Source organism: Pelmatolapia mariae, linkage group LG4, assembly GCF_036321145.2.
Source record: "Pelmatolapia mariae isolate MD_Pm_ZW linkage group LG4, Pm_UMD_F_2, whole genome shotgun sequence".
Taxonomy (NCBI): domain Eukaryota; kingdom Metazoa; phylum Chordata; class Actinopteri; order Cichliformes; family Cichlidae; genus Pelmatolapia; species Pelmatolapia mariae.
The window spans coordinates 16,802,790-16,828,256 of NC_086230.1; the positions used below are offsets into that span (position 1 = coordinate 16,802,790).

At 41.2% G+C, this 25,467-nt stretch overlaps 1 protein-coding gene across 9 annotated transcripts in view; it reads right to left on the reverse strand.

The window, feature by feature from the left end:
- Positions 1 to 25,467, reverse strand: part of cacna1aa (calcium channel, voltage-dependent, P/Q type, alpha 1A subunit, a) — an 85,066-nt gene that overhangs the window by 5,362 nt on the left and 54,237 nt on the right. For 5 of the 9 annotated variants that reach the window (XM_063471639.1, XM_063471635.1, XM_063471633.1 and 2 more), the window contains 22 exons: positions 24,953 to 25,052; positions 24,609 to 24,769; positions 24,287 to 24,427; positions 23,996 to 24,197; positions 23,745 to 23,909; positions 23,417 to 23,527; positions 21,776 to 21,859; positions 18,025 to 18,141; positions 17,332 to 17,397; positions 16,926 to 17,023; positions 16,661 to 16,811; positions 16,026 to 16,153; positions 14,807 to 14,903; positions 10,710 to 10,815; positions 10,049 to 10,156; positions 7,617 to 7,717; positions 5,863 to 5,978; positions 5,628 to 5,760; positions 4,108 to 4,221; positions 2,841 to 2,879; positions 1,140 to 1,356; positions 603 to 874 (listed from right to left, as the gene is read on the reverse strand). In XM_063471639.1, the coding sequence (XP_063327709.1) occupies positions 603 to 874; positions 1,140 to 1,356; positions 2,841 to 2,879; positions 4,108 to 4,221; positions 5,628 to 5,760; positions 5,863 to 5,978; positions 7,617 to 7,717; positions 10,049 to 10,156; positions 10,710 to 10,815; positions 14,807 to 14,903; positions 16,026 to 16,153; positions 16,661 to 16,811; positions 16,926 to 17,023; positions 17,332 to 17,397; positions 18,025 to 18,141; positions 21,776 to 21,859; positions 23,417 to 23,527; positions 23,745 to 23,909; positions 23,996 to 24,197; positions 24,287 to 24,427; positions 24,609 to 24,769; positions 24,953 to 25,052 (2,827 nt within the window). The remainder of the gene's footprint in view (positions 1 to 602; positions 875 to 1,139; positions 1,357 to 2,840; positions 2,880 to 4,107; positions 4,222 to 5,627; positions 5,761 to 5,862; positions 5,979 to 7,616; positions 7,718 to 10,048; positions 10,157 to 10,709; positions 10,816 to 14,806; positions 14,904 to 16,025; positions 16,154 to 16,660; positions 16,812 to 16,925; positions 17,024 to 17,331; positions 17,398 to 18,024; positions 18,142 to 21,775; positions 21,860 to 23,416; positions 23,528 to 23,744; positions 23,910 to 23,995; positions 24,198 to 24,286; positions 24,428 to 24,608; positions 24,770 to 24,952; positions 25,053 to 25,467) is intronic. The other 4 variants (XM_063471642.1, XM_063471640.1, XM_063471634.1 and 1 more) reach the window with 3 other exon arrangements.

Sequence of the window (25,467 nt, forward strand, 5' to 3'; positions counted from 1 at the left end):
GCCAGCAGGGGGCAACCCTTCTGGCTTTCAACAAGAAAATGATCCTGTTTGTCACATATTACTTAATACTTTTTGCTAATGAGTTTATGGCTTAATTATTATATTTAATTCTTATTTATTACAGAATGATTTTTAATTTTAATATATAATTATGTTTATATTTTATATCTTGTGTATTTTTTAAAGTACGGCTAGCCTGTAATTGTGAAGCCACTACCATATGGTGGTCCTGCTGATTCAAGAAACTGAAACAAGCCTTCAAAACAGTAGTCCACAAACCAACAGGTGATGTCACGCTACATCTATCATTTTTTATACAGTTTCCAATCAGAGGAACATTTCTAACACAAACTACTTGCTAACTACATCAAAAAGTTACATCTTATGTAGACTACAGCACGGTTTGGTTACAGCCAGAAAAGGTTATTGGGGTTTTTCTAGCTGATAGTCCACCAGTTAACTACCATCAAATTAGAGGCCCAATATTAGACCATTTGAAATGTGTTTGACCAATATTTATTTAATTATTTTTCTCATCAAAAACCAACAGGTGTGTTTTTCCAGCCTAGATATCATGTACACTCAATAACCCAGGAGCCCACCTGTCTGTGTGTCACGCAATCGCGACCCTCGCTGGGAGATCGCGACCAGCGCCGGTCCCTTTCTCGCTCCCGGTCACGGTCGCGAGAGTGCCTGTGGACGTACTCGCCTCCTCGTTCTGCTACATAGCGCTCCTTGTCCACAGAGCCGTGGTGATGGTGATGATGGTGGTGGTGCTTACGGTCTTTGGAACGGCCGCGATCCCTGTCTCGATCCTTGTCTTTTGACGTGAGGTCGCCAGACTGAGTGGTTGTGCTTAGGTCTGTGCCCAGGCCTGATGACAGAGTGTTTAGAGGGGTTCGTTATTATTGCACTCCAGCGACACATTCTAGCAGCCTTTGGAAGTTATGGCTAAACAACAACAAAAAAAAAAAGACTTTTATGTGCTTTTTGTTCAGTTGTACAAAAATTGGATTCATTTATTGCAGAAGGTGAGACGGTTGGAGAAAATGAGTTCTAGATAGTGGAAATATCTTCTACAGTACCTGTCAAATGATCAATTATGCAAAAAATGTGTGTGTGTTTGTGGTTTCACCCACCTGTGTCAGCCTCAGTGTAGCGACAGAGGGACCTCTCAGATGCCCGATGGCTCCGGTCTTTTCGCCGGTGTCCGTGTCTGGAACTTCTTCCCTCTTCTGGGATTGCATGCTCCATGTTGTAGTCGTCTGCCCCTCCTTTGTCTCTGTGACCACGCCCAGACCTGCTGTGGCCCAGGGAGGAGGCGGAGCGTTTCATTGGACTGCTGTCATTGATGGTCTAAGAGAGGAAGAGAAAGAAACCACCAAGGGATGGAGGGAGAGAGAGAAATGCAAGGAGAGGTGTTTCCTTTGAATGTCAGGTTGGTGTTTCATTTATACAATGGGATAACAGATATGTATAGGGGTATATATATGGGTTTAACTGGGGTCTGTTTTATGAAAGCCCTCAACGCATCTTCTTCCTTTAACCTATACCAAATCATAGACCCCCAATCATGCTACTTCAAAAACAGAGACATTGCATACAATTTATAAGGCAGAGGTTGGCAAAAAAACCCATTAGCCAAGTTTAGTGCTTGTAAACAATCCATCCATGTATTTCAGTAGCTAAGCATGGCTAAAGCAAGGCCAGTGCAGTGTTGTATTAACATTCAAACCTGGTGCAGGGCTCAGATGCCGACCCCTGATACAGAAGATTAAAAAAAAAAATTCAAAAGGAAGCACAGGGAAAGAGATGATGGCAAGCGACCATGCCTTCCATGCTTCTGTAACTTGTAACGGTAAAGAAAAAAAAGGGGACAGAAGGGTCAATTCAGCACTTCTCCATTTTCACCACCCATTAATGCCCTCGAACATCGCGCATTCCAGGCTGCACAAAACTCTTCTGTTTCTGCTCTGTCTCAGCGTGCTTCCCTGCAACCATGCATGTACATAGGGGATGTCCTGAGTCTGCTAACGACATTCCTCTGCAGTGCCGAGGCCTCGTGACCTGAGGCAGGACAGGACAGCAGGACAGCGCCTATGGTGCCACAAGTTGCTGACCTGGGCATGAAAATCATATCAGGTTACTTCAGTGCTAAATCCTTTTTGCAGCTGAGCTGAGCAAGTTTTTTAGTCATTGTGAATTATCACAGATTAAATTACAGAGGATGGGTTGGCAGATTAACTGGCCTCACAGAAGTAGCACTGAGAATCCTATAAACATATCCATTCATATGCACGTATGTCCATATCCCTCCTTGTTTCTGACACTCTAACCACACACCACATACATTCACGCAAGCATACACCCACTCAAACAAAAAGATCTAAGTTCTAGCATGCAGGTAGGCAGTCGTGAATGGAGACTCATAATGGAGACTGTTAACAGCAACAACACAAAGATAAGCACACAGGCATGAGGACATGAGACAACGAAGCACCAGGAGCAGCAGCTGAGTAAAGAGAGACAGAGATACAGAAGACCCGGAGACAGTCATATGACCGTAAATGATGAGAAGGGACAAGCAGAGTTCAGCCCGAATCCAAACTTTCTGCATTAAGTGCACGAGTGAAGTAGTTAAGGGTCAGTAGGATTGGTTTGGAAACTGGACTTGCATATGAGTTCATGCTAAAAATGGTTGCTTTAATACATCTTAAGAAAACCCCTGCTTAAAAACACACACACAGAAAAAAACACACAACACAAAGACATGTTTGAGAAGGGGACTTGAATAAAGAGAAAGGGGAGGAGGGAGAAGACAGAGAAGACAGGGTACATACACTGAGGTTACTGCCACGTTGCTTCCCTTTCCTCCGCTGCTGTATGAGCACAGAGAAGACACACACACACACACAAACAATGCCACAAATACGCCAAATGTATGGATGTGGCGCAAACACAAAACAAGGAGAAGTGATGGGGAGAGGGAGAGAAGGGAGGGAGACAGGGATGGTGTGATATGCAGTGATCAAAGAGGAAGGGTGAAGAGGAGTACAAGTTTAAAAGCGTTAGATTGAGGTTCAACCCAAAAAGAGGATGGGGCGCCAGAGTGGAGAGATGAAAGAGAGAGAAAGAGAAAAGGAGGGACAGAGAAAGAAGGTCCGATTAGACACCGAAGCAGCAGCGAGGGTGGAAGAGATACACTTACCACAAATACTGGGGGTGATTGGTGCCACGAGAGTGTTATACAGACAAGATCACCATGAAAGTGCTCAATCAACAGAAACACGGTCACAACATCAATGATGATAATCAGCGAAAAACACATATAAAAACAAGCTCCAGAACACACAAACACGCACACATCTGTAACACTCAACATCATGCTAGAACCAGTCCTGCTAATAAAGGGGGGGGGGAGCCCGGTTCGGCACTTGGAAAACCTCTGCTAGGAAGGAAGAGACAGTTTAGCAAAACGAGAAAAAAAAAAGATAAATAAATCACGGTCCTGACAAAAGAAGAAGAAATAATGTGGGGTGGGTGTGGGGGTAGAGAACTGCGCATGTCTGTGTGTGGTTTATAAATGTGTCGTGTGTGAATGACAACCAGAGCACTCACCGAGATATGAAACAGTTTAACATGGATGAGGGTGTGAGATGGAAAACAAGGCAACCGCATTTCCAAAAACACCTCCATGCAGGTGAAAGAGAGATAAGGGGAAGAGAAAAGCAAAACAGTCGGGAGAAAAGAAAAAGAAAGAAATGAAAGGTCTGACTTTGCCTTGCTGTGGTCCTTGTGAACCCAAGCCTGGAGGTCAACATGTCAGCAAAACATTTCCATGTTTTACCCTGAAATACTGTCATGATATGCTAGCGGACATCATGGTTGCAACCACGTCACCCAGCGCAAAATGTAACCAGTGATTGTAAAAGTTTGTCGTTCGCAACCTCGTCCCAAACATTCTCCACTCTGGATTCAAGAGGCCGCAGCAAGAAATCCATAAGCAATGAGTCAGACCTTTGTGAATGTCATCGTTCCCAACAAACGGAGATAAGGAGCGGACACAATGAGGACAACGGACAGTGGAAAGGTGAGAATGCTGCTCACTTGGTTGTCGCCTGGGAGGCGGGGCATGGAAGCGGCCCTGCCGTGGCCTTCCATTGGTGGAAAGTGCTCAGTATCCGAGTAACCATCCTGCCCCATCTCTCTCATCTCTACCGTCTGTAAACAGAGCAGGAGAGCAGGAGGTGGTGTGATTGGCTGCCATGAAAACTAATAGGGGGGAGGAGAGGGGGGTAAGGTGGAAAGGTTATCCAAAGAGAGCAGAAAGCTGAAGGTCCCAGAGGAAAATCATGTCAGTTGGATAATTTGGTCTTTAATTGTTGTTTTCATTTTTAAATTAAACAGAAAAAAGGAAATTGTGTGTTTTGGTCTTTAGCAAATACTCCAACCAAAATCCAATTTTGTGTTTGCATATGCTGCTGTCACTTGAGTTGCAACAAATGCCAGCAGAAGGTGATTTATTGTTTCCCTTTTTGTTTAGTGGCACTCAATGCCAGATGGAGGAGGTTGTGAGTCACGGCAGGAGTGGATTCTGGGGAGAAAAAACCACGTGCAGCCAAAAAGAGGCATGAGGGGAAAAAGAAAGAAAAAAAAGAAATCTGATCGGATGATAATGTTAGCCAGGTGCAGGTCCTGGTACACTGTGGGCACTAAATGAGGTTATGTAAAACTGAAACTGCACTGGTGGGTCAGCTGCATTGCAGTTATCAAAAATCCAGTATGTTGGTTTTTTTTTAATCAGAAACATGCAAATTTTCTGTAGCAAATTTGCAAAATTCGATTTTGTTTGGAGTAAATCGCATTTTAGTTAAATCTGAACTGATAATCAAAGATTATCAGGTTGTCTCTCTGGCTACTGAGTTTAGTCGTTCCTTTAGACCTCTGCTGATCATTGTGGACAGGTGGCTACAATAAGAGGGCTGACAGATGCATGCACCTGCCAGACCCCCACCCTCCCCCCACACGAGGTCTACAAGCAGACATGTTTAACGGCATGAAAACAGAGACATGAACCAGTCTGAGTCAAATGAGATGCAGAGATATATAGCCACTGAACAATTCAGTGAGATTTTAAAGAAATAAAATAAAAAGACTTGTGTGTAGAGACAGGTTTGAGAGATGGAGCTAATCAAATAAATGTTAAATGTTAGTGATATCTGAAGAATCCAAAAAAGAGGAACTGCAGGAAATAAGCGTAACAACTTCAGTAAAATGATACAGGCAACAGTGCAGTAACGGTGATGCAGTATGAGCTCTGAACTTACGACACCATAAGAATGGGAGAGTATTCCTAACAATGAACGTACTGGGAAAAAAACTAAATAAACTTATCAGCTGCCCTGATTTGATCTACTCCTCTATAAAAAGCAGGTGTTATGAATGAGCAGGTCACTGCTGAGCCTGGATACGGAATTACAAATTTGAACAGTGAACATTTTACCACTTAATTGTCCTCAGTTGTAATTGGGAGCTACATCAAGTAACACGGCACAAACTATTATCTGTGTGGTATCTGGCCAGCTTATTGTGCCATTTCCAGTGTGTGTGTGTGTGTGAGCTTTTACCTGAGAGTTGGTCATGCTTCCCAGGCCATCCACAGGGTGTCCCTCAGGGCTCCAGCTGCCAACCTTCTGAGACATTTCCTGAGCGCGAGCCGTCACCCACGACTGGCTTTCCGGGACACCTCCCTCCACTGGCCTGTGACACACACACAAACACATATAAACAAGTCAAGGGTATGTCTTTCTTCAGCAAACCTGTTCCTGTAAAGTGAAAATAATCCAGAAGTGTCCAACTCACAGGCTGTTGGTGGTGTCTGTCATCTCAGGAGGAGGCAGGGCATTGTTAAGTCCCGGACCCCCATCCTGGGAGGGGGTAGGTGGCTCCACGCGCTGAAATAGTAATGGCGTTCGATTCTGTGTGAGATATACAACATGGCCGTCGCCAGCTATCAGGCAGACTGACAGGGAAATGGGGAGGGGGAACAAGGGCAGAGCATGAAGAGAGGGGATAGAGAGAGGGGGCTGCCGGTTGAAGCGAGACCGGGCAAACGGGAGAATGGAAAAGGGATGAATGGAAGAGCAACGAATGCCCAGCAGCTAGCAGAAGGAGAGAGATGAGCAGACTCAGATGTCATTCTGGGATCAAAGCAAAAAGACGATCAGTGAGGAAGCGGGATTCAACCACTGCATCCAGAGCTTCATACAGCAAACTATCACATTACGGGATTTCGTCTGATGAACAGTTGTCATCTGATGCATTAACAGGCTGAAATTTAATGGGTGGGGGTGGGTATGTAAAAAGAGAAGAAAACATTTGCAGGACAATTAAAAAAAAGGATCCTGTTCTAAAATGATAGAAGGCATTGTAGCAAAGAAACACAGCAACAAGCTGGTAGCAGGCAGGTAAAATACACGATGGTACGTGTCAAATAAGAATTGCTACATTTGTTATCAGTCAACCATTGAAGAAGTTGGAACAACTGCCTAATGTCCACTAATGACCACTTAAATCTAAAATTTTATTTAGTTGTTAAATTATTTTATTATTTTTCTTTTGTTTTTCAGTTTACTTATGTGAAAATACTGTAGCAAGCATCCCAATTAATTTGCAAGGAATAAACACAATGTGAACCCCAACAAGTAAAGCACACCTAAAACTTGTGTGATCCGGTCTGACCTAACTGCGTTTTCTATAATGAAACACTGCATAGATCTCTCTTTGCATTTCTAGATAATATGGTAGCTGAGATCTGAGGCTCTAGTAAAGTCACACCGCAGCCTGTGTGATAAAAAGTATGTATAAAAAAATTGTGTGAGAAATGCGTCTGTGTGTGGATGTGGAACATTGCAAAGGACTGAAGGCAGGAGAAAATAATGAGGATCAGAAATAATAAAGAAGGCAGTGGCTTGCTGATGTTTCGGGAACATCGTGAGAAGTATCTCATAATACATAACACGTGCAATGACAATATTAAGGGCAAGCAGACCTTTATATTACGGCTGAATAATAATGTTAGGAATCACAAAATTTCAGCATTGATAACATATCATCTTGTGAGGGAGGTCTATACCTGTCCAAGGTGACAAGCATGGGTAACAGGGAGTTAGAAGGTAGTGTATTGTTACAAGCAGTTGATATAGGAAAGACACAAGCTCAGCTAAAGAAGCCATTGTGAAGATTCCCATCAAGTTCAGGCATGGGCACATTTGGGATTGTGACAACATTTTAGCTTAATGTGAAAACAATAACCTGCTACATTCTGTATGAGGAAAACGTTTTTATTTTCCTCAAAAATTTCAGTGCTAGTGTAACAAACTTTGCCCAGAAGGTGGCAGCATTGTTTCTGAGCATCACCTTTGTGAAGTTATTGCGTCTGCCTTTATAGGTAATTGAATGGACACGCTTCCCTAATCTGAACGAATGCTGTCACAGTCCGGGCTTGTATAGATGACGTTACAGACCTGTGGCCTCGGTTTCAGCACGTCAGTCTGCCTTTAATTTTAAAGGATCGGATGCAGGTAGAGTGTTACTTCACTGGAGACAGGCAGTACCTGCTCATCACGAAGAGCCTGGGAACGTTTGATCTTGCTCTGCCGGTAGTACTCCATGATCATCATGGCGGCATAGATTTTCCCCACTGTCAGATCGGTCGCTGCAGAGAGAATGACAAGTTACCCTGCAGGATCAGGCTCTTTGGTCTTTGAGCATGAGGAATGGTAAAGAGGTGTGAGGCAAGCGCACAAGAAGCACTTGCATACTCATACACATACATGAACATGTGAGAAAATAGTCTTTTCACTGCCAGGCTGATTAAAAACTTCAGTTAACTCTAAAAAGCACTTTTATGTGTCACTCAGGTACAATGCTGTAACTGAACAATCTCCTTCTGATATATGGCTCGTGTTTAGTGTGTAATATTAAACAAACTATGGTCTCCAGTAAAATGATTAAAATCCTTTAAAAAGAGATACAATCTGTGCACATCAAAGCATCACAGAATGAGAGCAACTACTGATTTACTGTGTTTTTCCTCAATATAACTAATGGTAAAAAGAGAGGTTTGCCCCTAGTCTATAAAGCTGCCTGCCACGGAGTGAAAAGACATCTATAGAAGGTTTATCTATAGTAGGACACCCTCTGATCTCAGGCACAGAAATGGGTATTAGTGTGAATGTTGAGGAATGGTGACTCTTGCGTTTGTGAGTTTAAGGAGGGAAAAAAAATGCAGTATTCATTTTGTAATTTTGTGATTGCAAATGAATACTTTACCGCCACCTGTTGGACACAGATGGTAGCTTCAGTCTTGTAACCCTGAACTAGCAAAAGTTCACAACTACCTTTTTTTTCTTGGGCTGCTGAACTATTATGGCCAACGCATGCAGAATTTGTCCACTGTACTGTATTGTAGCATGCAAAGCAAGCCCTTTAAGTGTGAGGCAGCATTAAAAATGCCAAAAAGCAACACAGCAGTAGTTCACAATCATAGCAGGAAGTCACTGCAGCTAGCCCGAAATAAATCATCAGGGTCTGTTACTGTCATTTCTCATTTGATGGAGGGACGTGAGGAAAAGTCAGCTGAATTTACGTCATGAGTGAGTCAGAGAGGAAATACGCCCAAATGCATAAGAAAGTACACTCTGTCATTCTCCGAAGGAAAGAAGTTTCATAAATATTATTACAGGAGGAAGTTTACCCTCATTAATGATTAGAGAGCACTCTTGGCAATTCCCGGGCACAGAGCCAGCCATCCCCACTCTGGCTGCATTGAAAAAGCACCATTGGGTATCCATACTTACGGTATTTAACCATGCCAGAGTATTATTGAAAGTCATCAGACAATGAAAATGCAGATACATTTCTTTAGATGGGAAGCAGTGATACGGGTAAAGAAGAAGAATATTACTTTTTTTGTCTCACTCACGAAGGTCTTAGAACAGATGGCCAAATCACGTACACGATGACGCACTCGAGACATTCTTATAGACCCAACTGGGCTGTGTGTGGTTCAAAGATGGGTCTTCTAGGAAGTGACGGTCATAGCTCCTACAGTTCAAAGAGCAAATACGCTGAATGGCCTACATCACGAACATGTGGCCATCTGCCACATGAAAGCATTTGCAAGAAGCTAGTTGTGGTGGCTCCATCTGGAAAGGGGTAGTGGTAAAGAACTGCAGCACATGCCAGGCAATGACACTTTCAGCTGAGGCTCCGCTGCTGTGATAGAAGTGGCCAGCTCCTGTGGCAATATGATGGGCAAGCATGACTTCCCCATGATTCAAGTGGGTATTTCACATTTCCATAATTTTTAGCTTCTTATGGATAACCAGAAGAAGTGGTCTGCAACAATCAACCAAAATTCATCCCAGTAAGCTCAGGTTGCTTCTGAGGGTATGTAGCAGTTAACAGACTCCAGTTTCTACAGAGAAACAACAAGCAGAGCACTGCCTTTAACAAGTATGAATACCACCTGAAAGACTGAATCTTTGAACCAGTGTTGTAGTTTATTTAATGTAGCTTTTGTTTTCCTTGTTTTGGATAATTGGGGATTAGGGGAGGAGTGTAATGCATTAGAATTGCAGGAGACTGTATTATTGCACTGCCACCCATTGGACATTTTCGATATATTCAGTGATGATGGAGAAAGGGTTTTTTCAGTAAAGAGCTGTTGTCCTTGTGTAGTTCAGTCTCAGTCAGTTTTATTGATCTCCACTTCAAGATACTGCACTATTGCGTGGGTGTGCAGAGCTGTTTTGTGTCTACCATGCAGCTTGTTTCAGTGCTTCTGTTTCTTCATGATCATTTTCACACAATCTGAGTACTGATGTGTGAGACAGATGTGAAAGCTGATTCAGAGGGTGCAGCACTTGAAAAAGACTGGTTTGGAGAAGCGGACCTCAGGGGGCATGGAGAGGAACAATGGTGGAGCATTAGGTGGTTGCAGAAAACGGCAATGCTGTGGTTTACCCAAAGTCTGGTCACTTACACTTGTGTGGTGTCACCAGCAAATCCAGATGCTTCTGGGAGAGGTTGGGCCAGATTGCCATCATCTCTTTCCTTAGCTCTGCATCCATCTGGTGTTTGTCGATACCACCTAGACATATTCATTAAAAAAACAGAAGCATGCACACACATGCAGATACACACACAGATGTATGGACATCCATGCCCAAGTATGAGAACACAAATGAACACAAAACACAGAAAAATGCACATTAAGAAAGTTTACCCATACACACAAAACAACACACATTGTTTATAGCCATTCAGATTGAAAGGAAAAGGGGGAAAAGACATACAAACATGGAAACAGACAAACAGAAAAAAAGGTTCCTTTTATTAGTCATGTAATTAGGATAAGCTCACAACTGAAGTGAAACACAAGCAATCAACTTTGTGAGCTGAAGGGCTACATTCAGTCTCACCTTCAGCCTCACACTAAATCTAGAAAAGTTCTACATATAGAATCTAAAGCCTTGGAAATAACAACACATCAGTTGCTGTATAGAGGATTGAGCATCAAGAAGAGTTCGAGGTTTCTGGTTCAGCACAGAAAAGACAATTCTGCTTTGAGGATGTTGGGGTTAAGAGAGAAGGAAGAATTAAGCATGTGAAAATGTGACAAGTGAAAGTCAAATTGTCCGTACCCTTGGCAATCTTTATGTCCAGCGCTGTGCGGATCAAGGCCATGAGAGTGGAGTTGAAGTGGACCGTGTTGTCGTCGGCCACGGGCAGATCCATACGGAGCAATCTCTGTGAGGAAGCCAGTCAGGCAGTAAGAACATTGAGGAGAAGGTGGGGTGTATGTGGAACCTCCAGGTGAAAAGGGGGAAGGGCTCTGAGCTTGTAGCAGGGAAGGAGAGTGGGGAGAAGGGAAGAGGGGGTGGGTTCTGAAGTTGAAGGAGCTGTGCATAGCATCTGCAGCAGGCCCTGACTCTGTCTGTCTGCCTACAGTGGCTCAGACTAAGTGTCAAATTAGGTACATATGTGATTATGAGTGCTGAAGTGACAAGAGTGTCGTAGTAATGCCCAAATTCTTGTTCATTTTTAAACATCTAAGTCACAAATTGATTAGTGGAGACTTTTTCAGAATCACATTCTTATTTGCATCATAACTGTCCAGGAACAGGCTGAGCAGCAGTTACTATTATCCAGAGCTCCCCCTAGTGCTTTGGAGGTTCACAGTGAAAACAACAGAGACCGGATGATAAACCAATAAGCCAACCGAGGGACTGGTCTAAGAAAGAGGAACACTGTGGTTTTTGTTTATTGGTTTTATCCTTTGCGGGTCTTGTTGGTTAGTAACAGACATACACGAATAATACGACTTACATCAACTAACAGAGTGACGTTCATGCATGTTTGGTGACAAAAGACAACAACCCGGCGACATCCAAGACATGCAGTGCACCATGCATCTCCCCCGTCCCCACATTCCAAAAATATGCCTCTCCTCTAATCCGTCTTTCCCCCCAAATCCTTCTTGCGCATTCCACCCCCATGCAGCATGCAATGCAGGCACAATATGCCTCACAGGACGAGCAGCTGTGCAGCTGTACACAGAAAGCATCCTCTGTTGGCGACATTAAAATGAGTTTGTGAGTTGCTTTAATGTGGCTGTTATCGGAGGCATTAAGAAAAATAGTAGACAATGAGGCTACGCTGACATTTTCTGATGTCAAATGTGTGAACAAATGGGTATAGACTCGAAGGGTTAATAGGTGAGAGAGAGCAGCGTTCTGTGGAAAAAGAGGAAAAAAAACAACAACAACAAAAACAAAAAAAAGCCCACCATGGAAGCGTTGTTCTGGTGCTAAGACGAGTAATGATTTTTCAGGTGAACATAATCCAGGCGTGTGTAGGAAATATGAGGTGAAGCGAAATATTTCTTCTGCCAGAAAACAGATATAATAAGAACTGAAAGGGAAAGCTTAAGGGAAAGAGATGATAGAGAAAGAAAAATCAATAGGTTATGAGCTGGAGCACATAAAGAGAAAAAGTGACCAAAAATAGAAAAATAAAAGTCAAAACAATGCAATGTAAAAAAAGAAAAGGAATCACTGCCATACTTAGTTGGCTGTGTCTGTAAAGGGAAAAAAAATAAAGCAAGCAGTCCTGCCTGAAAAGCCATGCTGTCTCTCTTCAGGAGAGAATAGATCAAGGGTTAAAAGCAGCGACGCTAAAAGGATAGCTATTAAGTGGACTGGATGGAAGGTCCTAGTTAAGATTTAGATTCGTCTGGAAAGCAAATTGAGACTTATGCTAAATAAATTTGGATCTAGTAATATTTATCAGAGAAGACAAAGATGCTCAACCATGCATAAAAAGCATTATAGAATGCTGAGCACACCTACCAGGATACATTTTGGTATTTTTACTTTTACATTTCAGGAAGGAGGCTCATAGTTTGAAATCAGTTTAACGGCCCAAGTTGGATGATGGCGGGTGTTAAACATAAAATGCTCAATTGAAAAACAGAAAAGTAGAGAGTTAAAAAGCTTGGGTCAAATAGCACATTGTATCAGATCACAACGTCAGCAATCTTGACTTCTTTTATGTAATCGGATAAACGTGTTTAATCACATGCAGCTTTAAATCATGTAAAATCTCTGCACTATTTGCCCCAGCTCTACTGGAAGAGAAGTGGGAGGTGGAGAAAGCAATGGAGTGATCGTCTGTGCCTACAGATTGTGTGGTTTGCTGCCTCCTCAGGCTAACAGTAATCTGAAAAAGATTTTTTTTAACCTGATCACGTGTAGCATGTAATGTAAATGTGTTATTAATGTTTAGTATATTCGTAATCTAACGGTTTGCATGATATCCATTGTACCTGTATTGTACTTGACAAATAGGGCATGTGCAGGAGTGATGTGGTGGTGTTGGTGGGGACTGGCCATGCAGGGGGGAAAGTGAGGGAGTGTACATGTGTGGAGAAGGGAGCAATATGCAGAGATAATGGGGGGGGGGCTGGAAACAGAATAGAACTGCATTGACGACAGAACCAAAGGACAAAGAGAAGATTGGACTTGCAGATAGAAAAGGCTGCTTGGGGGCTTGGAGCTGCTACATGAAGGGTGACAGAAAAAGAACTGCTTCTGTATGGCAACCAAAGGCTCTCTGAGGAAAACACATCACTGACACAAGCCCTTCTGCTCTCTCTACCATGAGAAGTAACAGAAAATATCTGTGTAGGTTGATATGACCTATTTCTGTGTGTTTCTGTGTATGCGTCTACCTCATCCACAGGATGGAACGAGTCAGAGGACATAAGTCTAATGGACCTTCCAAGCCCTGCTGCACACGCATGCTTCTGTGTAAGTGTATGTATTTAAGGGTGCCTACATGTGTGACACGTTTATCTGCTTAATAGGTGTCTTAATGTCTTCATACAGCATTGATCTATACACTTAAACGAGGACACTACTGATCGTGAGGTGTGTGCCTTTTGTGTTTTTGTGTATGTGAGCTGTACACGGTGCAAATGAGCTGAGAAGGTCCCTCTTTGTCATCCCTTCCTGTGGATACAGACCCCTTATCTAAACCCGTCAACCTAACCATCCTGCTACCTCCACCCACAAGTCCCACATCACCACACAACGTCACAACACCGACCAGCCCACCCCCACTTTCCACAAAAAGAAACAGGAACAGAACCAAAGAAACAATGACACTAAAAGTTTACACCACGTTGATAATTTAAATCATTGTCCCTAGATAGACTTCCCCCCAAAAAAACCCACATCACCCATAGAAGACTTGGGTGAAGATGGGGGCCTTTCTGACCTTGTAGGCCACCCGAGCTGGACACCTCTTCCCGAGGCCTAGTGGAGGACTCATGTGCCTCAGCATGTCATACATTTCCCTGCAACTGATCCTGCCACTGCATCATCAGCCATGCCACCACCCCGTTAACAAGAAAGAGAGAGATGCAGATATTCCAAGAAGGAGATATACAATGGAGAGAGAGCGAAAGAGTAGCAGAAAAGATTTTAGAGAAAGACAGACAGAAAGCAAGAGAGAGAGAGAGAGATGACTGAAACAATGTTTAAAAAAAACAACAACAGAGAGACAAGGTTATTGGGAGGATTTGGAGAGACTGTTTTGGCTGTGTGGCTTCTCTTTGAGTAACAGTACTCTCTAACAGGTTGTCATATCAGAGAACAGGGTAAATGACAGTGGATAGGGAGGCGAGCAAGAGGAAGAATTTAAGGAATAAATATCCTCTTGTAGTATCAGAAGATAATTCTGTGCAAGAACAGAACAGGCAGAGCCTGACCGCGGGCGCCAAGCTGCTCCTGCTCAGACAGGAGAGGAAAAGGAAGAGGAAGGAGTGAGGGAAGAAGTGTCAATGCAGTTTCTGTCGTTCCCCCAACCCCCCAACAACCAAGAACAATGCAACACTACAGTGGGCGACCGTAGCTTGCTACATTATAGCCATGTCTCCACAGCAAGCAAAAGGAAAAAAAATGCTCATATATTAAAAAAAAAGATTATTTTTCCAACATGATAAAACGCCTTGATGTGAATTCCCCCTCCCCATTTCGGTTAATGCATTTCGCATGCTTCTCTGGGTGTCTGCATTGTCCCGCACATTCTCTCGGCAGTTCAGAATGCAAGTCGATAATGGTGGAAACAAAGTTGTAAAGTTGAAATGAAGAAGAAAACAAAGCGGCATTCACTCCATTCCCGGATGCTGTGGCTAGCAAGTGTGATTTAAGAAGTTTTGTTTGAATGGAAGTCAAACCTTGCAGGCCACCCTATGGGGGCATTTCTTGCCTAAGCCAAGAGGCGGGTCGATAACTCGTAATAAACTGTACATGTCCTTATAATGTATGCGCCCGCTGCAAGAAGAATACAGGGAGTTAACAAACACGCGCACACACACAAGAAAAACACACACGCGCGCACACACACACAGGCATACACATCAAGAAAGAAGAGGGGACATTGGGAGGAAGAATACAAGATTGACAAGAACACAGTATCTGGAAATACTTTACAATATAGAAGAACTGTAAAAACTGACTCTTACGACATCACTTGAATGCACTTATACAAACTCTACATGCACATACAGAAATAGTAGAAACATAACTGAATGGCACATTCTGTTTAAAGTTGTCCTAAACAGTGCCTTCTTATTGTATTCTCTTCTTCTTCTTTGTTTATTACTTGGTTTCCGTAGAGGTTAAAAAATAGCACGTTAGTCTCAAGAAAGGCAATCCTAACACAACTGTACAATAGAAATGGTGCACAGCATATTTATTGCACACCATATTATTTGTATTTCCTATTTATAGTAGTGCATTCTATAGGAAGGCATGAGGGAAAAACACAGGCACTGGAATACAGATACCATGAAACTTAGCATGTCTACAATATACATTTGGACTACACGGAAGCTTCAGTTTGGAGTGTAGACGTTGCCGTGTTAAGTTTTTGACAGTATACAGATTCCAGAAGAGGGAGAGTGTTAGGAAGGGGTGAAGGGAGTTTACAGTAAAGGCGAGGACAGAGTGGGAGGGGTTGTACGGTGTGAGAGAGATAACCAGATGTCTGATGAGGTTATACTCAGATCCGTTACAGCCCCCTTGCAGCTATTTCTTTAGTAAATTAATGTTTTAAAAAGCCGATGCTTGTATGTGTTGAATTCTCTTGTTCACTGTATCACTTCAAAAAAAAGTCTTCACACCAAAAAAAGAAAAAAAAATCTCAAAATTAAGGAGAAGTAGCCGCTTTAACTTCTTGGGTCTCTCTGTGTGGGCAAGCTTATTAAAATATAGAGAAAAAGATGCATTAAATGTGTCTAAATATCAGGTTGTAAATAGTGTCTTTGTTGTTGTATGTACAAACTCTTAAAAGTATATTTTTATGAATATGTGTGCAAGTACTACATGTGTAAACAGATCTGTTCCTTGTGCTTGTGCCTCTTTACACCTGAGTATAGGCATTATATAACTCACCAGGCAGCAGGGTCATACTCCGCCCATATCCTGACATACTCATCCAAATGGTGAGGTCCTAGTATGGATGAATCTCTAGTCAGGTACTCAAAGTTGTCCATGATAACAGCTACAAACAGATTCAGCATCTACGCATGCATGCACACAAACACACACAGTGACACACATACAAACAGACACAGGTAGAAAAGTTACAAACAGCCACTGATTTCACAAAATCACTGGTTTAATAGCTGTGATGTGAAATGCTAATTTACTTAATTAGCTTTAACTAAAAGATGGACAATTTTATGTTATGGTAAGTCTTGTTATGTCTTATTATGTCATATTACGTTATAACAAGTTATGTCATGCAATTTTACGATATGTCAGGTTACAATGTGGTATTTCATATTATGTTATGATGTACTATATTGTGATACATTATGTTACGATGTTATGATCTGTCACATGATGTTATGTTAAGTTTTGTCAAGTCATCTTATGTTGTGCTGTGTCGCGTTATGCCATCTTATGTTATGTGTATGTTATAATATGTTTTGTCATGCTGTGTGGCATTGCATTGCACTGTGTTGTGTCATGTAATGTTATATTATGTTATGTCGATCAGTAACTGGGATAACCCGGGTGCTCACCAAGAATGAACAGAAGAAGATGAACGACACAAAGTAGAGGTAGGCAAACTGGCTGCCACAATCTGGATCTGAATTCCCTGACTTGGGGTCACATTCCTTACCCCCAAGACACGCCAACATGATCTCGTGCCATGCCTCACCCGTTGCACTCCTTCAAACATACAAAAAGATGTTTTTAACTTTTCAAAATTGAATGACCTCAAGAGAGACTGGGGCATGCATGGAAATGTATATTATAGGTTTACAGAGTTACATATAAAAGCACCTAAAGAGAAGCATAAGAGCCTCTACAAAGGTCTTGAAGTTGTTATGTTGGTTGATGGCACTGTCTCCATTTTCTTCAGTTGCAATATTCCCAAACAGCTGTCAAACACAATGATACTGTTAAAAGTGAAAACTAGACAATGGTTGTTGATTGCTGAACATTTAGTCTTTTTTGCCACAAAAACATACAGGAACAAAGATTATAAGTAACAATCTGAAACTAAGACATAAATCCCATTTTGACATTTTTGTAATGTTCCTTCTCTTGCTATCATACTCCAAATATGATCACTCTTTTCACTATCATTTAGTATGCTGCACTCCTCGTCATTATAGTTATGCTATAAAATATATTTAATGCATCCCAGCAGCACTGGAGCAAGTTTTAGGTTGAGGTTCTCACCCACCTGCATCCCAATGATGGCGTAGATGAAAAACAGCATGGCAATGAGGAGGCAAACATAAGGCAGTGCCTGAAAAGAGACACAATAAATGTTAACTAATAAGCTAGATCCTGCATCTATCTATCTATCTATCTATCTATCTATCTATCTATCTATCTATCTATCTATCTATCTATCTATCTATCTATCTATCTATCTATCTATCTATCTATCTATCTATCTATCTAAATGACACCTGGTGCCTCTATTGGTCTTATGAAAATCCCTACATGGACTCCAGAAATTTCTGAAAACCATTGTATTAAAATCCAAGTTAAAAGTTTAACCTCAAACATGCAGTGAAAAAAAATATGAAGACCTCTGTCCTCTCTTGGCTCCTGTGTATGATACACATACACTGTACCTTTAAGCACGACAATGCTACCAATGTTATGAACAGCTTCCTCTAAAAGAATTGCTGGCAGCCAATTTCAAATGAATAATACCTTTTAACAACACGTTTTACAGTTTAATATAGGGTTCAAATCAAAATCAAATTATTTTTTTAATATACTTTTGCACTGCACCAAAACCTCTTTTGTAAAAGGGGGGGGGGGGGGTGTCTATACAGTGAATACATTCCACTGACATGTAGTGTCTACACATATCAATGCATGTGATTTTTCAGGGTAATAAGCTGTATAATTGGAAGCAAACCTTGAAAGACTGAACGAAGGTCCAGAGCAAGATTCGAATGGTTTCTCCCTGTCTCAGCAGCTTGATGAGACGAGCTGCTCTGAACAGCCTTAGGAAACTTAGGTTGATGAAATTATTCTACAATACAGCCACAGCATAACCAGAGAAATGGGGGAGTTGAGGAAGGGAAAAAGCAAGGGAAAGGGAACAGAAATAAAGGATCATGAAAAGGGAACAAGAGGGGGGATTGGGGAATGGAAAGGGAAGGGAAATAGTTAGTCGTACTTCAAATTATGCAGGCAATCTTCCTTACAGACGAATAAAAAAAATGAGAAGAAAAACAGTCAAATCCAAATTAAAGAAGATTCAAACTCAATACAAATAATAATAAAAAATATCAGGAGCCAAACAAGTCAAAGCAAACCAAACTCAAATCAGCAAGGCTCCAAACAAGCTTTTCATATCCAGTAATGTAGAATCAAACCATACAACACAGGGGAAAGGAAATCATCCAGATCTAACCAGTTTCATCCAATTGGGATATATGTTTTTAGTAATTGTGTTAGGACTGGTGAGGAGTTAGAGTGCAGGGACTTCAGGACACTTCTTGGAAAGACAACCAAATGCACTAATTCTCCGAAGGCAAAATATGCAACGTTTCAAATGAAGCAAGCCGCAGCATGCAGATGTGAACCAAACACAAGGCAAAGCAGCCAATGCAAGGCAAGCAAAAACGGCAGCTCATGCACCATCCAATAGGACCGACTGCCAAAGTCATGTGACATACAATAGTGATGTCACTGTCAAATAAGAGCAGAGGGTGGTTCAAGGACCAACAAAGGTCATTACTACATAGGTGAATTTCTTTAGTTTACCATTTTCCACTCTCATCAGACTGAACACGTGACTAATAAACTGTACATAGTTTAGCAGATAAATCTATTAGACTGCAGGTTGAGATGTGAAGTGCTCAAAAGTAACTGGTAGCAGCACATGCAGGCTTTATTCAATTACTGCTTATATTGCATTGCTGCATGTTTGTGTGTGTGTCTGTGTGTGCAAGTTTTGTGAACAAAGGGTTTCTGCCAGTGGCATGCAATGGGCAACATGCATCACTTGTTCTTCCTGCCACTGTCAAAGCTTTGGATTTAATATGTTGTTACTAGAAACACTCTCCCAGCAACTTTTATACATATATGTGGATAAATTTTACCATCTACTTTAGTTTCTAAAACCCAATCCTTTACAAACTGAATATTAGTGTTGAGTAAAGGATATATTTCAGCACACGCATGTGGAGATATACAGTGACTAGCTGGGAGATAACAAACGCAAATGTACAAGTTGAGGGTTCAGAGTGATCATAGCAAAGCAGTCAAGCAAACTGTACACATTCCAGAGCCAGAACGTTGGCTGGGATGCAGCTGAAACACATGCAGTAAAATAAGATCTCCAAAAAATTACAAACCATCTACATGTGGATGTTGCAGAGTTATGGTTTATAGCAGCAAATTTTTGGATTATTGGTTGGTTCGAAGAACAACCAGAGAGATTGACCAAGCCAGTTGTCATGGGTGGACACAGAGGAATCATAGTGCATTTTGATTGGATGGAATCACAGCAAGTAGTAGGTGTTGAGGGGAGAAGGGGATTGGAGAAGTAGATTACAGTAGATCGTCGTTAAGTTTGAGGACGATTTAAAGAAAGCATGTGAAAAGATAAAAACAAGAAAGAAATCAACAGTCATTCAAAGAGAAATTAGCACAAAGGTAAGTGTCTGTAGATTTTACACATTCATAATGCTGATACCAAGAATCAAGGCAGCATGAAAAAAGAAAATACATGGATTCTAAAAATCCATGACTGTGATAATCAATTTGTCTCAGGAATATTTTGTAGAATTTCAACGGTGAATAAAATCTTGAATAGAAATAATCAAGACCAAATTAACAAAGATTCAAGCTCTGTACCAATTAATAAATAAATAAACTAATAAATAAAAATAATAATAATAATAATCAGGAGCTAAACAAGTCAAATCAAACCAAACTCAGCAAAAGAAGATTTTCCTATCCAGGCAGGCAGAAACAAACAATACAACACAGGGGAGAGGAAATCATCTAACCATACTCAATCAGTTGGGATCTATATTTTTATAATAATGGTAAGACTGGTGAGGCATTAGAGTGGAGAGACAACAGGGCATCTCTTTGAAAGACAAACCAAATGCACTAATTCTCAACCTTTCTAATGAAGCAAGCTATAGTACTAAGATGTGACCCACATACAAGGTAATCAAAAACTCATACACCACCCAATAGGACTGACTGCCAAAGTCATGTGATATATAGTAATGATGCAACTGTCAAAGAGAGCAGAGGGTGGTTATAATAATGTAATGTAGGTGGATTTTCCACATAGTTGAGGCAAGAAATATACAGAGCATACAGCCTCTACTTATTATGGCTTATATTGCATTATTGCATAAATCGTTAAAAAAAAAGCCTTTCAGTAGTAATTGTTAGATTGGCTCTTGATTCTTGGTTACAGCTGCAAATACTCTACAACTCTGACTTCAACATTATTGGGGATAGTTTTTGAATTTCTTCTTAAATTAATTCTGTCCAAGAAATGGCTTCATCTCCTAAATACAGATTATGTATTCCTATCAATACCATCTGTTATTCAGAGTTCACTTCTTACGCAACAAGAGGCTATTCTTAAAATATGACCCAACAATATATAAAGAACATTTTCACCAAAGATTTAAAGTACCAACCTTCAAATATTAGCTTTAGGTTGAGTCTCTCTGATTACCTGCTGTATGTAGATTTATACAAATGTACTATTTTTGGGGTTCTACATTAAATACCTTTGTCTCAGATTGTCAATAACTATCTAAACACACCACCTCAACAACTTTGCATTGCCTACATATACAGCTGTACGGCATCTGAAAATAACAATGTCACGTTTAAATAGATTTTTAGGATTGAACAAGTGTTTCACAAATGATGCTCAACCCAGTTTCATGCATCACATAATAAATGCACTGACACACAATTTCATCTCCTTAATGGACATAGTGAGGTAATACAACATTTGAAAAATCTGAATGCAGGTCCTAAATAAACTGAATTAACTCATTTTGTTTACTTGGTTCAGCGTGTCATTACAGGCAATTTGGTGCAATATTTAGCAAAAATGTAATGCTGCACACCAAATCTAGGGCACTCAGATTTGGTGTCATTGATATTAATATACCCATAATGTTGTTGATGCTGTTGTTGTTTCAGGTACTTCTGATGCAGTTGCAAACTGATGCACCCACTGACCACCCTGATATTATAATAAACTAAAAGGCTGCTTGGAGAGGCTATGGCTCACTATAGGTAATCAGCATGCTTCCTGCCTTCCTGCCTGTCAGTGGCTCGGCACTGGTTGGCTGTATTCCCATCCCACCAACTGGGACAATTATATAAGACTTTCAAGAGATGCTCATGCATGACTGAGCAACTCAACACTGGCCTCTAACTCATGCTCTCTCCTTACTCCTTGTCTTGTCTACTTAATGTTTTTTAGATGGTGAGGCAGATGTGAAAGTCCACAAACACATTCTGAAGTTCACCAAACAAATACCTTAGTCATAACTGTTAAAGAAAAAAACATGCTAATGTAATATCACATCTGTTTGTTTCCAGTTTGACTTTTCAATACAGGAGTGTAAAAACATACACATCTGTACACAGACGCCTCAAAACCTGGTACTTACCCCAAGCTCAGTAACGAGGATGTCTGTAATGCTGCCCAGAACTGTCACACAGTCAAAAATATTCCAGGCATCTTTGAAATAATTCTGTGATCAGCATAAGAGAGAGGGAAAAAAGAAGTACAAGAAAGCGAGAGAAAGAAGAAGAGACGAGACAGGGACAGAGAAGAACAACGAGCAGGATAAAGAAGAAAAAAGGAGGATATGAGGTGACATGAGGCAAGAGTGACACAGTAAAAAGCAGAAGAACATTGATGTGGCAAGGAAGCAGACAAAGAGTAAGGAGGGGAAGAGATAAAGATTGACAGAGAAATTGAGCAACGCAACGGGATGGAGCGCAGACAGATCACATGAAAATAACAAGCAAAAGGATGTGGCAAGGTTGAAGTCATATTTAAATGAAAAACCATACCAAGGAGAAAAAAAAAGTAAGAAGTAAAGAATTAGAAAATGAGACAAGGACAGAAAAATACAGAAGGGGAACAAGAAAGTGGAAGAAAACAAATGTCAGTGTAGGACAGGAACAGGAAAGAAATTAGATGAGACAAATTGACCATCAGTGAAGGGAAGCTGGAAAGATACCAGCACACCAGGGACACATTGTACTGCATCACAAGACTATAACATCCATCAAACAACACATACAGTACAGCAAAAACCAATTTGAATTTCTTTCAGTTTCAAAAACGTTTAAAAACTGTATTATAGCCCTCCATTTATAGATATATATGCAAAAAAAAACTTCAATCTATATTTGATTAGAGATTTTTTAAAGCATTCTTTCAATAAGTGGGGACACTCAAAGCAACGAGTCATGTAATACTCGGGACAAAATGCTAATAAGAAGCCTCTGCTTCTTTGCTTACCCACATATTGCCTGGAGCCAAATTGTGCATTAGACAAGTGGAAGGACCAGGGGAGAGCAAGGGAGGCGGATATTAAAATAAACCACTTTCACACACACACACACACATACACGCACGCACATACACACACACGGACACTAATATCTCTGAGGGTTGGGATTATGTGTGCTTACGACATGCCTAATACGTACATAAGTTTATCCATGAATCAGAGCTGATGCTGTCTACTCACCACCCGCTCTCTAATCTTTGCTTCTCTTTTGGCCGCCTATATGTCACTCACTTTCATTTTTTCAGTAAATATATTTTAATCCCACCTCCCATTCATTGCCAAACTATCTCGTCTGTACTTTTTTCTCTCATCTGCATCTTTTGCCAGTAAAATAACTTTATCACTGATTTTTTGTAGCTTCTGATTTGTTTAAATTTTTTGTTTTGTAACTGAAAAACAAATCATTTGATTATTGCCAACAATCCGAATAGCATTAGACAGTGTAATAAATAGATTGGTGGAGAAAGTGGGGGATACAGGGTAATCTAGTTGAAAGTCAGGCCCAGATGAAGAGCTGTTTTTGGCTGTAAAGCTCAACTCATAAAGGCAACGTTTCAGTTTTTTGTTTTGTTGAGTATATGGGCATTCTGTTCATTTTAAATGGTTAAATTCATTCAATACAGAAAAAAGGCATAAAAATAAATATGTATATGTTCTTATTGGCTTCTCGTATTTTTACAGAGCAGTACATCGTCGCCACACATAAACCCAGAAATACTCACTCACCAGTGCTCCAAAGGCGATGATCTTGAGTACACACTCCATGGAGAAGAGGGAAGTAAACACTATGTTCAGGTTGGCTAACACAGCTTCATAGGTGTCGGAGGCTCCGTAATACTGTAAACAAAAACACACATAGGCAGTACCTCCCTCAGAAAAGCAGAAGTATTTGAATCATCACTAGTAAAGGCTGCTTGTATCTTTTTTTAAGGCGCAGGCAACAAGAGCTAATGGTATAAATTTAGACATTAAGTTCAGCAACTCGGTGGCTGTCTTGGTGTTTATGTTGTTCTGTGCATTACTTGTTCCTTGTTTGGGGCTTGCAGGCCTTTACCTTCATCATCAGCACGATTGTGTTGAGCGCGATCATCGCCATGATGGTATATTCAAATGGCGGTGACACCACAAACTCCCACATACGGTACTGAAAGCTTAGCTTGTTTTGTGGCATGTGGCGTGTCAGAGGCTTGGCGTTGATGGCAAAGTCTATACAGGCTCTCTGTCAAAAACAGCAGAAAAATACATTTTCGGTTTGCATCGTGCCTTTCCATCATGCAACGCTCCAGTTTTGGAATCCTTGCTCACCTCATTCTTTTCTAAACTGTAATCTTCCATCATCTTGTCGCCTTGTTCCTGGAAGGTGATGATAATGAGAGCTACGAAGATGTTGACGAAGAAGAAGGGGAAGACCACGAAGTACACCACGTAAAAGATGGACATCTCCATCCGGTATCCTGGACTTGGGCCCTGATTCTCGTAAGTCGCATCGACCGAGTGTTTCAGCACCCTGAAGTGACAGTGAAGTATTGTTAGAGGTTGTCAATATCCACACTTGCTCTATTTATGAATGAATATATTCACATATAGGCTACTCACTGCGGCCACCCCTCTCCAGTAGAGACAGTGAAGAGGGTGAGAAGGGCCCAAGCCACATTGTCGTAGTGGAAATCGTACTTCTTCCACTCCCGCTTCTGCGCCCTCACTTCGTTATCACGTTCGTACACCAGATACTCGCCTCTGAAAAACACAGAATCAGCACAAGGACTGAAAGGAAAAAAACTTATAAACGTTTGCATTAGGTATGACACAGAGGATGGAGAGGAGACACTTTAATCTTTAAGGATTAAACCAAAAGTTATGCAGGTCACCAGGACATTTTCACAGCGCAAGGTGAAAGGAGTTGGGGTTTTTTCCTGACCTGCAGTCGCGCTCAAATTCTTTGGATTCATCAGTGCAGTAAAAAAAACGCCCCTTGAAGAGCTGCACAGCAACCACAGCAAAGATGAACATGAAGAGTAAATAGACGATCAGGATGTTGAGCACATTCTTTAGAGAGTTCACCACACAGTCAAACACAGCCTGAGGACAAAGCAAGAGAACAACATAATATTAGGGGGGGTTAAATAATAATAGATGATGCTAGATCAGGGTGTAATTTGTATAATTTTCTTGGCTGTTGTACTTATATTAAGGTAGATTTCATCAATAATCTGTGTAAAAGTGAAAATTAAGTAATGGAGTCTCTTTGCTGCGCAAACGTACCTTGAGTTTGGGAAGTCGTTTAATAGTCTTTAGAGGTCGTAGCACTCTCAGTACCCTCAGCGACTTGATGGTGCTGATGTCTTTTCCCTTGCTGTTCCCCCTACACGTGTTTACACACCAAAAACAAAGAAGACATACATGTACACACAGGAGAGTGAAAGTTACAAGTCTCAGCAGACTTAGTATACGCAGCACATGAAAGCCTTAGTCCTCTCGATTCCAAAATGGCGATGGGCAGCCATTTCTTGATGGCATGTGGGTCCGAGTTAACTCAAAATCAATGAGTAACTGCGTCTGGGTTAAGTGCATAGCAACGCATGCAGCATTGCTATCATATTACGCTTTAGCCTTATTCCTAAGTGTGAGGATAACATCGTAGCTACATGCTAGAATTAGGTGGGGATTTACAACTAGAGTACATGCTATGGGAACAACTGATATCATTCCTGTCTGAATGCTATCTCCCTTGTGTAGTGTTTTGCAATGTATTTCAATGCCTTTCAAAAACACTAAAG